The sequence below is a fragment of the Crocuta crocuta genome, unplaced genomic scaffold (genome assembly GCF_008692635.1).
Source record: "Crocuta crocuta isolate KB4526 unplaced genomic scaffold, BGI_CrCroc_1.0 scaffold4, whole genome shotgun sequence".
NCBI classification, from domain to species: domain Eukaryota; kingdom Metazoa; phylum Chordata; class Mammalia; order Carnivora; family Hyaenidae; genus Crocuta; species Crocuta crocuta.
In genome coordinates, this window is record NW_027529996.1 from 4,723,176 (window position 1) to 4,737,659 (window position 14,484).

The following is a 14,484-nucleotide window of genomic DNA, read 5'->3' on the forward strand; positions in this document are numbered from 1 at the left end:
TGGGCCCGTATTTTTATGAATTACAGTCACCTTTCTTTGAAGAATGACACGTAGGTAGGAGACATAAAAATTAACAGAATAATGTGTTAAGTATTCAGAGACAGGAAGGTCCTATACACTGGTTTTCTGTTTGGAAACAAAGAGGCAATTCCAAACTTTTAATTTAAAAATGGAAACTTTTATTTATTTTACTATGTGCTACAGGTTTCTTTGGGATATTTTAAAACATTCTAGAAGAGAAATACTTGTATTTATAATACAAAAATCGTACTTTATTTCATGTAGGATATTAGATATACAGTAATATGTGAGCTGTTCACTTATCTAGGAACAGAAGAGTACTGAATCTTTAGGTCCTGTCAAGAACAATATGCAGTCAGAAATTAACTGAGCTGACATTCGTGTTTATAGCTTATACTCTAGCTTATCACATGAAATGCCAGTATAGTTTAGAATATCTCTAAACAGAGGCACATGGGTGGCTCAGTTGGTTAAGCGTCTGACTTCAGTCAGGTCATGATCTCATGTTTTTTGAGTTTGAGCACCGCATCGAGCTCTGTGCTGACAGCTCAGAGCCTGGAGCCTGCTTCAGATTCTGTTTCCCTCTCTCTCTGCCTCTCCCTGACTCATGTTCTGTCTGTCTGTCTCTCTTGCTCTCAAAAAATGAATAAAGATTTAAAAAAAAGTTTTAGTATATCTCTAATAGGAAACAAAGATTTTAATAACCCACGTTCTCAGAGTGTGGTGAAATGGGTACATGGAGAAATTCATCATAGCACTGTAAACTTCCAAGAGCAATGTGGATGTATGTCAAGAACCGTAAGAATACTTACAAATGACCCCTGCCCTCAAGTTTTACAGTGTACAATCTACACAGTCATATGTAACAAATAAGTCATAGGTCCACTCTAAGGCACCTGGCACCTAGATCTTTGTTTCTAAATTACCATTCTCCAATAAAAAGAACCTGTAGTATTTGGTGAAACGGTAGATTCCAGGGCTGAGGCAAGGAAAGTAAGAGAGGATTGAGGATTTTGAAACATCTAGCTGTGCCACAAAGAAAGTTCTCAAAGAAAGATGGGGACATATCAGAAAGATACAAAAGCCAACTAAAAGGGGCTCTCACAGGTTACTTCTAGGACAATTAGAACATTAAAATAATGATGGCAATAAATTATAACCTAGGAAATAGAATAGGATGGCAGTGTTATATTAAATGGTAGTATTACATTAATGGTAACTTCTTGCTTCTGATAACTGTAGTGTGGGTACTTAAGCAAGAGTTCTTTTTTTTTTTTTAATGTTTTTATTTATTTTTGAGACAGAGAGAGACAAAGTGTGAGCAGTGGAGGGGCAGAGAGAGAAGGAGACACAGAATCTGAAGCAGACTCCAGGCTCTGAGCTGTCAGCACAGAGCCTGACATGGGGCTCGAACCCACAAACTGCAAGATCATGACCTGAGCTGAAGTCAGACACTCAACTGACTGAGCCACCCAGGTGCCCCTAAGCAAGAGTTCTTGTTTGTGGAAAATATACACTAAGCAGTGGTTTTCAAACTTCAGCATTCATTAGAACCACCTGGATGGTCTATCAAAAAATAACGCTGGGGCCCACCCCCAGAATTTATGATTCAGGAGAAGAGTCCTAAGAATTTGCTTTTCTAGCAAGGTCCTAGGTGATGTTGATATTAGTGCTTCTTGTCTAGGAAATCATACTTTGAAATTCAAGGGTATTGGGGGCATTAATTCTGCTCAAATAGTTAAAAAAAAATGACACACAGATAGGCAAGCATGTATATTTTGAAAAAGAAATGTTACATAAAGATAAAGCAGTGTTACATATTGTCAACAATTAAGAAATTTGGGTGAAAGGTTTGTGGGAACTCTTTGTCCTATTCCTAGAATTTTTCTATAAGTTTAAAATTATTTCAAAATACAAAATATAATAAAAAATATTAGAGGCGTTTCTAATGGCCAGCATGAATATGGTTACGAATGTTAAAAAAAGAATATAAAGAAAATGAAAACAGTTGTGTATGGTAAGATTAGAAATCATCTACCAATTTCCTTAAGTAACTTTTAGTATTATTACCACCTCACCCACACTTAAAAAAGTGAAGCAATAAAGTACTTTTTTTTTCTGCCAAACATGAAAACTATCTAATATAATAAAATGAAGTCTTCTTCCTCACTCTTCTCCAATATAAAAAGATACACAAAATTCAAAGGTAGAAAACAATTTGATTGGGGAGTGCTAAAACAACATCTTAGTAAACTAAAGATTTAATTAAAACTTAGTTAAATCAAATAGAAAACAGCATCATACATTCATAAAAGCAGTTCACAGATATAAATTAGACTAAGGATTTATATAAATCACTTAAAACTTCCTATTAGACACAACAATACACTTTAAGGTATAAATAACTTTCTCTGTGGGGCTTTTGAAAAATCAACTTTTAGAAATGCATGATCTTATTTTGAATCTATAAAATGATATGTAACACTAATATAAGAATACCTAAAGAAAGTACTTAACTAATATTTATCTCCATAATTTAAATCCTTTATCTCAATACCTGTTTTAAAATTCGTTCTATTGACCCTTGATCCATTTTGCTTGTAACGGCATCTTTCCTTAATCGTGCAGCAACAGTTCCAAGATAATCAAGAGACGCCACTCTTAAAGCCATCTCTGTTGACTTGTTACTGAACTGATGAACCTAAATATCAAAATAATCTTTATTTAATCAGTTTATGACATTTTAATAGCAATTTATCATATAAATTCCAAATCTATGTTGTATTATTTGAAATTTAAGTATTTTTTCCTGTGATATTGTCCCAAAAGTGGTTACTTTCTGAACATTTTCATTTAAAAAAATATAGATTAAACCTCTTTAAGAACATAGTCATATTTTCAAAATGTAGCCTCAACTCTTTTATTTGTATGTTTTCCAGTTCACAGACTGTAAGGTCCCAAAAGCTTTGTAATGATTTGTATTGCACAGGTCTAAATATAATTTTTTAAAAAAAGAGAAATCACAATATTTCTTTGCATTTTCCTATCGTATTACATGAGAACTAGAAAGTGTCATGTTTTAGAAATATTCTTAATGATAACAAAGAATTCACATTAATTAGTTTCATGCTTTGAAATGAATTAACTACAATAACTTATGACTGAGTATTGAGATGCTTTTAACTAACAATATACTTCCAACCCCTTCCACCCCTGCAGAAAGTTTTTTAAGTACTGTTATCTTATGTAATGAAAAAGTTTTTAAAGTACTATTATCTTATGTAATGAAATAAAAGCACTAAAAGTCACAAGATTTCCAAGTTTTCTACCAAATATTGACAATATTGTGTACAGTTATGCACATGCAAAAATAAAGATGCAATGGTCATATTTCCTTACACATTTTTAAAGAATTCATCATCTGTGAATCAGAGTACATCCTCATTATGTTGTCTTCTAGTAATCTAATAATCTTTAAATGCTATACTCTTACCAACAGTCTCCCTAACAAACTAAGGAGTAGTTCAGCAGCTGGCCATTCAGGCTTATTGACTGTTGAAAGTAGATCTTGAACAAAGTTTTCAAATAGTGGTCTGTAATCTTCTTCACCTTGCTTACTACCACATCTGTTCAAAGATAAATAATGAAAAAGCTATGAATTTAGGTGACTTGCCCATCAATATGATTGAAATTTTGTTAACTAAGCTTTCTCTTCCCCATATCTAATAATAATATATATGAGAGTACATTAAATATAAATAACATGGCTTAAAATGAATCTATGTCAAATTTCATTCTTCCCCCTACTATAGGTAATTCATTTATTGACTATTATAAACATAACTTTCCAGCAAGTATACATTTTTTAAAATGACTACTCTTTTTCTCTCTGAGATTACCACAAATTCTTATGAAGGTCAAATAAATCTTTCTCCACAAACTTTCCTATCAATTAGAATGCCCCAAAATTTACTGAAAAAAAAAAATTACAGAGTTTCAACCTGGTACTTTAATTTGTGGAGTCAGGCATATAAGTAAGTTCACAAGATTTTAGATTTTTTATATTTCAGCTGTCTCGTTTTAAAACATCAGGAATTCAAGGACCCAGGTGACATATTCAAAATTCAGGTTATGGCAGGAAACTGGATTAACGTTTATATAAAATAAATGAATTATTTCCTATGTTGGGGAAATAAAAACCAGATGTTAACTTTGCTCACTTTTTAAGGAAGATGGAAAGGAAGTTTTGGGCTGTTCTCATGGCTGTTTCATAAGAGTTGGTAATGACAACATCTTGGTCAACCTGGATTGAGAAAAATGAATTTATATAGACATAAGAAACAACAACAACAAAAAAAGGTTAGTTCAGTTGCTATTGCCATGTTATTACTGAATAGGGGTGATAAATTTAAATACTAAGAAGCTTAGGCTATTCTTTTATATATAAAGACAGAAGCTACCATTAGTAAACACATTTAAATACTTTATAAAAACAACTGAATAAAAATATTGAGTTCATTTTAACTTATTAAAATGTGAAAGACTAACAAATGTGGTTAATAAATGTAGTTATTAATAATTTCTTATGATCTGGGTCAGAAGAAGAAACTGATTGAAAATACAAAAAGAATTTAGAAAAACATTCCAAGCTCAAAGTTTATGAAATGCTAAAATAGAATACAAAAGAAAATTCAATTCCTTTATTAGAAATTTAAAGAAAAGGATATAAACAGTCTGTTCAAAGTTTTGGTAATCCAACAATGAATAAATACATGAAGAAGCTCAAGAGTTACCAGGAAAATGAATAATAAAATATGGTATCATTTCAGACTGACTAGAATAGGTAAAATCTAAAAGAAAGAAAACTAAAATACTACTTTGTTGAACAAACTGACAAGTTAAGAATGCATGTACACTATTTAATATTCTACTTCTAAGTATACCTAGAGAAACTCTTATTTTAAGTTGTGATACAATTATATATGTTTAAGTAAAAGGAATCGGGTATTAGTTATTATGTATTAATAACAATGTTGGCTGAAAAAATTAGCTATGTCATTTCTGTAAATTAAAAAATTCTATATTAAATTTATGCAGATAAATAAATAAAAATAGAAGGAGATAAACATTCTCATGACATCCGTTACCAAAAATAAAGAAGGAAAGACTAGGGAGAAAAAAATCAGATTGGGACAGTGACCTCAACTTTTGTGATCTGCAATTTTCACTCTTTCATTTACTTAATTATCTATTATTATATTAATACACAAAATTCTGAAAATAACAGAATAGAGAAACAAAATCATTTCTCATTTAATTTTTTTATAATACTGTAAGAACATGGAAAAATTATAAGCACTAATAGTTAAAAGCTACAAAAACAAAAGCAAATCTTTGCTATGATTACTCAACAGTGAGGGTGTTCATTAATTCTGCATGAAAGTTAATTATATTACAATCATATGTATGGATTAGTATAGATAGTTAGAATATTCACTTGCACATCCACTATCTCACTTGAACTTAGAAGATGATATGAAAGGCTTGTTAGGTATTATCATACTCATTTTACAACTGAGGAAACAAACTCATATTAAAATGATCTATATGTTTTGTGACTAGAAGATAAAATCGTCAGTAACAGGACTGAAGTTTCCCAAAAACTAAATCCTGTACTCTACCAGGATCCTAAAGACCAGTCTTAAAAGCCCTAATTAAGAACTTCAGTTTTAGAAGAATGGCAGAGAATTTAGGTGCTTCTTCCTATAAAAGTACGGAGTTATAAAAGATTCCTTACTTTTTTATTTGAATCCTCTTCTGAATTAGAGTCCTTCTCTGATGATGGTAAATGTACAACACACTGAATTAGTTGCAAAACCAGTGCTGTAACCATCTGAATATACATAGGCTCTCCATCCATATCACTACTATTTAACCTTTAATGAAGAAGAAAACATTTCAATAATAGAACAAAGAGAATGAAGAGAAGTTCACTTTACACGTCATGTATCATCTGAAAATTCAGGATGCTTTACCAATATTTCAAGGCAATGTCATTAGTGGGTTTTTTTTTTTTAAGTTTTATTTATTTCTGAGAGAGAGAGAGAGAGAGAGAGAGAGAGAGAGAGGCAGCGTGAGCAGGGGAGGGTCAGAGAGAGAGGGAGACAAAGAATCCGAAGGAGGCTCCGGGCTCTGAGCTAGCTTCAGCATAAAGCCTGACGCGGAGCTCAAACCCATGACCGTTAGATCATGACCTGAGCCGAAGTCGGATGCTTAACTGAATGAGCCACCCAGGCACCCTTATCATTAGCGCTTATGATAGCATCATTATGTCTAATTGTTTTTAATAAATTAGAAAAATACCAATTCAATACCTATACACGCTTAATTAAAATGGTCAAAGGGAAAATGCAATATTTTATTAATACATATATTAATACAAATTTCTATATATGCACTGCAGATAAAAATTTTTAAATGAATAATATCAAATATTTCTCAAAATGATTTTTAAAATGAGGAAAGGGTTTAAGATTTGCAAATGCCCATGCATTCTGGTACTCATTTTCTTATTTTTTTTTTAATGTTTTATTTATTTCTAGGGGAGAGAGAGAGACAGCGTGAGCAGGGGAGGGTCAGAGAGAAAGGGAGTCACAGACTGAAACAGGCTCCAGGCTCTGAGCTGGCAGTCAGCACACAGCCCGACGCGGGGCTCGAACCCACGAACCGCGAGATCATGACCTAAGCGAAAGTCGGATGCTTAACCGACTAAGTCACTCAGGCGCCCCACTCATTTTCTTATTAAAATTTGCTACACAGTCAGCTCTTGATCATCTATGCTAGGGTATAAGGCCAGTAACACAGAATGTAAAAAATCAAATTCTAAATCTTTAATTCTATAGATACTGTAAAGGTGTAAGAATTCTTTTACATACTGGTAGTTTTTACTTAGGTTTAATAGACTATACACAATAAGGCTAAAAAATTAAGGTGAAAATAATTATTTTATGTAAGGTAGCCTTCAAAGCAATCTAAAATAACCCTATATGCCAGGTGAACACACTGAATCACTCAGGAATATTATAATGATAGTTATGATGATGATTCCCTATGACAACAAAGATAATCATGCTGACCACAGCAGTGTATAACATTTCTCAGTTACTCTGTGCTTAGTGATTTAAGAGCGTTTAGTCTCCATGTCTATTCTCCATATAGCTGCTAGAGTAATCTTTCAGCTCTCTTTTAAAAATATTAATGACTTCCTACTATTTAAAGGATTAAATCTAAGTTCCTTAGTATGGCTTATAAAACACTTGAACTGCCTTTGACTTTCTCAAGCCAGATTTTCTACTATGGCTTAATCAAGGATGATTTTGACCCTCAGGGGACATCTGCCAATGTCTGGAGAAAATTTTGGTTGTGCTAATTAGAAGAGGGGGCAGTGGTTCTCTTGTCACCTAGAAGATGTAAGTCAGGGATGCTGCTAAGCATCCTACAATGTACACAACAGCCTTGTACAACAAAGTTTTATCTGCCCAAAATGTCCACAGCACAAAGACTGAAAAACCTTGTCAAAGATCTTTACACTGGAGAATCAATGAACTTCTTTAAGTCCCCCAAATATGCATTGTTTTTGCACATATCTGAGTTATTCTTCATGCTGCTGACTGAACTGCCCTTTTTTTTTTTTTTTAAATTTATTTCTAGTAGAGAGAGAGAGCGTGAGCAGGGGAGGGTCAAAGAGAGAGGGAGTCACAGACTGAAACAGGCTCCAGGCTCTGAGCTGGCAGTCAGCACAGAGCCCGACGCGGGGCTCGAACCCACGAACCGCCAGATCATGACCTAAGCGAAAGTCGGACGCTTAACCGACTAAGCCACCCAGGCGCCCCTGAATTGCCCTGCTTTTATTTGATCACTAAAATAAAAAAGATGATGAGGAATAAATATACAAGGATTATAATATAATGCAATTCTTCATTGTATTTGGTCTTTGATGTAATTAGTTACCTGAAGTTCCTCAAACTCCTCTTGCTGGTTGGTAATCTTGCAAGTGAAGTAAAAATTTCTTCCAAAATTAACTGCCTATGTTTTTCATATCTTGAGAATACCTGTTTAATAATTATAAGATTTCAAATTATTGTAATTATTTGAAAACAAAAATGATACTATATCACTTGGTAAAAATATCTGCCATTTAAAATGAAAATGTTTTCAACATCTTCAATGACAATGACTTAATATGTACAACTTTTCTATCATTAATTATAACATTCTTGTAGAAGTCAGAATATACTAGTTTCATTTATAGGAGTATCCTACCTTAGAGATGGAAAGACAAAATTTAAATGATTTTAAATAATTTTGATTTAAGTGTAGATATTAAGGAATTATCAACTGCAGTACTTTTAAAAACTTAGAAGTGTTTAAAATAGAAGGCACACAAAAATAGTCCTTATGTTGAAATAAATCTATGGGAAACTTGAATCTGCATTAATTTTTGCAAGTTTGAATTAAATGATACTTTTCTGACTGGGGGGAATAATTAAAAGTATGGATTGATTATACTTACTGCAGTGACTAACTTAATGGCACACAACTGTAGTTCACTGACATTTTCTACAAAAAATGGTGTTATTCCCATTGATGATACCTGCGTACACAAAAAGTAATCAGTATACATCTCTAGTTAATTTCAGAGACATACTATGTTGACTAAATTCCAAAATATTCATAAACTTAACAGAAAAAACTGAAAGAGCATTTTCTTTACCCTCATTAATCATCAGTATCTACCCAGTTCTTTCTCTGCTCCTTTCACCTCAAACACATTAGCACATACCTTCCTTTATAGTGGCCATTTCTTTGATCTCCCCATGCTGGGTTGATAAATATCACAAGAATATAATATAAAGAAACAAAACATTTTGCTAGTCTGGATGAAAATATCCTGGCATATTTCAAAGGAAATGATCACTTATCTCTAAAATCTGAATTCTAGAGTCTAGATTCTATATTCACATATCCTGTGCCCGAAATGTTTCTTTTTAAAACTTCCCTGGACCTGTATTTCTTCATTTCAGAAATACTCTGAATGGAAAAAATTAATGTAGTGCTGGCATTATTACTGAGTTAAGCAAGGTTATACTGAACTAAGACCCTGTATTCTTAAGTCATTTGGTCTAGAAATATAACAAAATGCTTCAAAAACACTTACCTGAAGAATTGTTGTGTCTGTGAGAAGTTGTATCTCTAGCAATTCTGATAAGCTGCTAACAATGTCACAAACTTTATTATAAAGCATTACTATTACTCTCTGCTTATGCGTAGAACATTTAGCCCGTTTTGCTTTTGAACTTAACAAGCCGCCTAAAATGAAAAAAAAAAATTAAAAACAAGTAATTTATCAACTTTTAATAATTTTTAATAAACAGCAATAAAACTGCTTTATGAATTAAGGGAACACTGTTTTAGGAGGTGCTACATAAAAATATAACCTGGCAAATAAAGGTGGTATTTATTAAAACAGAAAATTATTCTCAGGGCTTCTGGGTGGTTTAGTTGGTTAAGCATCTGACTCTTGATCTTGGCTCAGGTTTGAAAGACTGAGCCCCATATGGGGCTCTGCACTGTCAATGCAGCTTGGGATTCTATCTCTTCCTCTCTCTCAAAAATAAACGTGAAAGAAAGGAAAGAAAGAAAGGAAGGAAGGGAGGGAGGGAGGGAGGAAGGAAGGAAGGCTTAAGAAAGAAAGTTATTGTCTAGGGATATTTAGATAGTAAGTAATCATTCATTTTTCCTTTTTTTGGGCAAGTTTATTTAGAGAGAGAGAGAGAGAGAGAGAGAGAGGGAGAGAGAGAATCCCAAGCAGTTTCCGCACTATCAGCACAAGCCCAATGCAAGACTCAATCTCACAAATGGTGGGATCATAACCAAGGCCAAAACCAAGAGTCTGATGCTTATCTGACCGAGCCATCCAGGCACCCCATAAATAATCATTCTTGTAACAGATAATCTATGGCACATTTCAGTGGCTACCAAAATTCTTATAGAATACTTAACCTTTCTATTTTTTCTCATTGGTGCAAAATGTAAGATTATATTTTCCTTTTCATTAACTTGCAACTATTAAACAGTAACTAATTATAGATTACTTACTCATGAACCAAGTATGTCTCCCTCTTTTTATTAAAAAATTTTTTTAATGTTTATTTATTTTTGAGAGAAAGAGACAGAGTGTGAACAGGAGAGGGGCAGAGAGAGGGAGACACAGAATGGGAAGAAGGCTCCAGGCTCTGAGCTGTCAGCACAAAGTCCAGTGCAGAGCTGGAGCCCATGAACCATGAGATCATGACCTGGGCCGAAGTCAGATGCTTAACTGACTGAGCCACCATGGCGCCCCCCTCTCTTTTTAAATGCATACACATTAACTATTTCATTGTTCATTTATAAAGGTTATAAGTAAGACAAAAAATATACATCTTGAATCAATTCATTTTGTGAATAACCTATATTCTGCATAAAAGTAGGGGGAAGTGATAAATAGAGCTAAAAGCTGATATTATCTGGGATTTTTCCCTAACCAGTAGAAATTACTTCCATTATATGTAAATATTTGCTAAAGAAATCATACTTGAACAAGTACTGGATTAACTAAAAGTTCTATACTCTAGGTAAATCAAAACCAGAATTTATTACAATTTATGGGATCTAATAATTTTTGGCCATTTTAAATTCTTGCATTCCAACCCATCCAACATAATAAATTATATTATAGATAATTTTGACATTACACTCAACAACTTTCAATTATAAAAAGGCAAACCAACCTCCATGTGGATCTAATCTGTAAACAGGATCATACTGAGGATAGAGCGTATTCTGCAAATGAAATTTAGTGTACTGTATAACTCTTTCAATTACATCCTCAATATATACAGCTTTTGGCATGTTAGGGGATGTCATAATGTTGATAGTTGTAAGACAGGCATCTGCTGATTTTGTAACTCTTTCCATAATAAGGTCTCTCCATAATCTTTCTTCTTCTTCAGTATCGTTATTCTATAAAACAGCACATTGTTAGTAAAATGGAAACAAACACATTTATAGGTTAAAATATATATTAAAAAAGATATACTATATTTGATTTTCACTAGTGGAAAACATGTTAAGTATTTTGAAGTATGTGCATTTTTTTAAAAAAGTATGCTCTACACCCAATATGAGGCTTGAACTCACGACCCTGAGATTAAGAGTCACATGCTCTACTGCCAGCCAAGTGCCTCAATGCATGTACATGCACATGCATGAACATCAGGAATGAAGTACAAAACTGATACTACTTTAACATATTCTTTAAGACTGTTTCAAAATTTTCAAACATAATATACTCTATCTCCTAATTTCACCACTAGATGACATTCTAATGACAAAGTTATAGTTATCTTTATTTTCTATGTACTTTATCCAAACCTAAAATTTAGCTAAAGACTATAATTTATATAAGTAATTTTGTGTTTGGGGATAAACATTATGATAGTCAAAACTTTATAAGTTCTGCTTGCTGTTGTGAGAATGAAGCAAAAATTAAAACAATTAACAGCAGACCTCATTTAAAAGTAGTAAAATGTAATTGACTCATTCCTATTACTTGTTTTTCAACATCACCATAATTTTGAAACAGAGATTAAAGTGGTTATTATGCAGACTACTGAAAACATAATTTATTTTCTAAAATGGATAATTTAACAACTGACAGAAGATTGCATTTTAATTTACACACTAGCAACTTACATTATAATTGGGAAGGAGTGCTTTTTAATCTTACTTTGAGAGTGAGACTCCTTCTATTACATCCTTAACTTATGAAATACCAACTTTATACTCTAGGAATACTTTCAAATGCATGTTATTCAAAGCTTACACATTAGAAAATGAAACAAAAACACGATATATGTAAAGCAGAGAAGGGCTTTATAATAACTAATGCCTATAAACTCCATTACTTTTTTCCTAACTCTCTAAGCTTTCTTTCATTTTATTGCTTTCATACCCACTTAAAAAATAAGATAAAGTAGCTTTTCTTAGGTAATAAAATTATTGTATGGAAGAGTCAGTTAAGAAGGTTCATCATTCATGTCAAATGTTAAGGCTATCTGCAACACATTAAATAATGCCAAGGCTTCAGGAAGAAGAATAATTTCATTAAGATAGAGTGCCAGCTCTCCAGAACTCTAGATTCTTTTTTTAATTATTTATTTATTATTTTTTAAACAGTTTATTGTCAAGTTGGTTTCCATATAACACCCAGTGCTCATCCCCACAAGTGCCCTCCTCCATGCCCATCACCCCCCTTCCCCTCCCTCCCACCCCCATCAGCATTCAAGAGTCTCTCATGGTTTGCCTCCCTCCCTCTCCCCCACTATTTTCCCCCTTCTTCTCCCACTTGGTTCTCCATTAAGCTCCTCCTAATCCTCCGATACATGCAAACATATGGTATTTGTCCTCTGCCTGACTTATTTCACTCAGCATAACACCCTCAAGGTCCATCCATGTTGCTACACATGGCCAGATTTCATTCTTTCTCATTGTCATGGAGTATTCCATTGTATAGATAAACCACATCTTCTTGATCCATTCGTCCGTTGATGGACATTTAGGCTCTTTCCATATTTTGGCTATTGTTGAGAGTGCTGCTATGAACATTGGGGTACATGTGCCCCTATGTATCAGCACTCCTGTATCCCTTGGGTAAATGCCTAGGAGTACTACTGCTGGGTCATAGGGGAGTTCTATTGTTAATTTTTTGCAGAACTCTAGATTCTTGACATTTATTACAATTTCTTGTCAAAGTCCTTTAAAAAAAATTTGTAGACTAAGGATGTAGTAGATTGCCACCATAGGTTTCTGTAAGTCCTCTGTTTCTGATTCAAAAGCTAATTTTAAAAAGGCACTGGAAAAATATAGATATATTTAATAGAAATATCATGAGATTATTTTGCCACATTTTTTATTCCATGTAGATCACATAGCAATCCTGTGACTTCTGCAAATATGAAGACCACTTCTATCATAAGATCCAGTGCACGTACTAAATGTATGTGAGGTATATAAGCAAATATGAGAATGGAAATACATATACAGATCAAAAATGTTAATAGTGGTTATTGCTAGATGAAAATATGGACCATTCTGATTTTGTTTTGTTTGGAAGTTTTCTATAATAAATAAACTAGTTTTGTAATCAGGTTTTAAAAATAAGGAAAATTCAGTAACTCAAAACTTCCCCAAATTCTTATCTCATAATAAATGCCTATAAGCATCAGTGTTTGTATCCATTAATGGTAGAGCTATCAAGATCAATTTAAATATACACAAGATTTTGAAAGTCAGCTACAATGCTAGGAAGGCAGATTCCAGAACATTTACTTAAATCAGTTTATAACCATTACAATACATTGCTACTGCTTTTAACATAAAGGTACTAAAATACATTAAGAGTTGCTTTTAATGTTTGTTGAGAGCTTAAGATGTGGAAACACTGTAAAGCACTTTACATGAATTAGTTTATTTGGTCCTTTTGATGACCATTTGAACTAGGTATAAACACGGAATATAAGGATTCCTGTTTGAGGATACACTAGAAGATCAACAAAGTTTTTAACTACTTAATTCTTCAGAAAAGGTCAAGAAAAAGAATTACTATCATTTCATCAATGAAAAAATATTTTAAACATACTCATACATTTACACAAAGAAGAGTGTAATGTATGATTAAAGATCAGTTCTGTAAACTGAAATGAATTTACATCTGTTGCTTATGTCAAAGCTGTGAACTGACAATGTAATTATGAATTACTTAGCAGCACTAATGAACATAAGTAGCAAATGGTAGTAACAAGCTTTATTAAATTAATGAAATTTGGGATTTCCTCAACAAATCAAAGTTCTTTTGTAAAAACTTTGAATAGTAAAAGGTAAAAATAACAATATGGATCTTAAACTTACATGATTTAACAAAGTGGAAAGCTTTGACCCATCTTGAATATTCTTCTCCAAGATATTTAGGACTTTCACAGTTTTGTCAGTGGAGAGCTGCAACAGCAACACAATTTTTAAAAATCGATCACTAGTAAGAGTAATAAATTATTCAAGAAACATTCTGTACAATTATCACCTCTGGGCTACAGAATATATTACATTAAAGAGTGGGAAAAGAAAATTTCCCCACTTAGATTCTCTATTTAAATCTGAATTAGGCAGAGAATTAATCCCTTGTTTCTGAAGGACAGAAAAGCAAACAAAGAATGGGCACATATGCACATTATGAACTCAACTCTTACCATATAGCTCATTAAGATTTAGTTTGTTCTAATGCCTGGCCCCCATTCTTCTGGCAGTGACCCTGAAGATGCACATAAACACACACACACACACACACACACACACACACACACACACACA

The 14,484-nt window shown here is 32.9% G+C and overlaps 1 protein-coding gene across 4 annotated transcripts in view; it reads right to left on the reverse strand.

Moving 5' to 3' along the window:
* The window catches only part of NIPBL (NIPBL cohesin loading factor), a 117,847-nt gene that overhangs the window by 48,675 nt on the left and 54,688 nt on the right, over positions 1-14,484 (reverse strand). For all 4 annotated transcript variants that reach the window (XM_077763479.1, XM_077763480.1, XM_077763478.1 and 1 more), the window contains 9 exons: positions 14,029-14,115; positions 10,851-11,082; positions 9,239-9,390; positions 8,594-8,674; positions 8,032-8,132; positions 5,819-5,957; positions 4,242-4,324; positions 3,515-3,647; positions 2,579-2,722 (listed from right to left, as the gene is read on the reverse strand). In XM_077763479.1, coding sequence (XP_077619605.1) covers positions 2,579-2,722; positions 3,515-3,647; positions 4,242-4,324; positions 5,819-5,957; positions 8,032-8,132; positions 8,594-8,674; positions 9,239-9,390; positions 10,851-11,082; positions 14,029-14,115 — 1,152 coding nt within the window. The remainder of the gene's footprint in view (positions 1-2,578; positions 2,723-3,514; positions 3,648-4,241; positions 4,325-5,818; positions 5,958-8,031; positions 8,133-8,593; positions 8,675-9,238; positions 9,391-10,850; positions 11,083-14,028; positions 14,116-14,484) is intronic.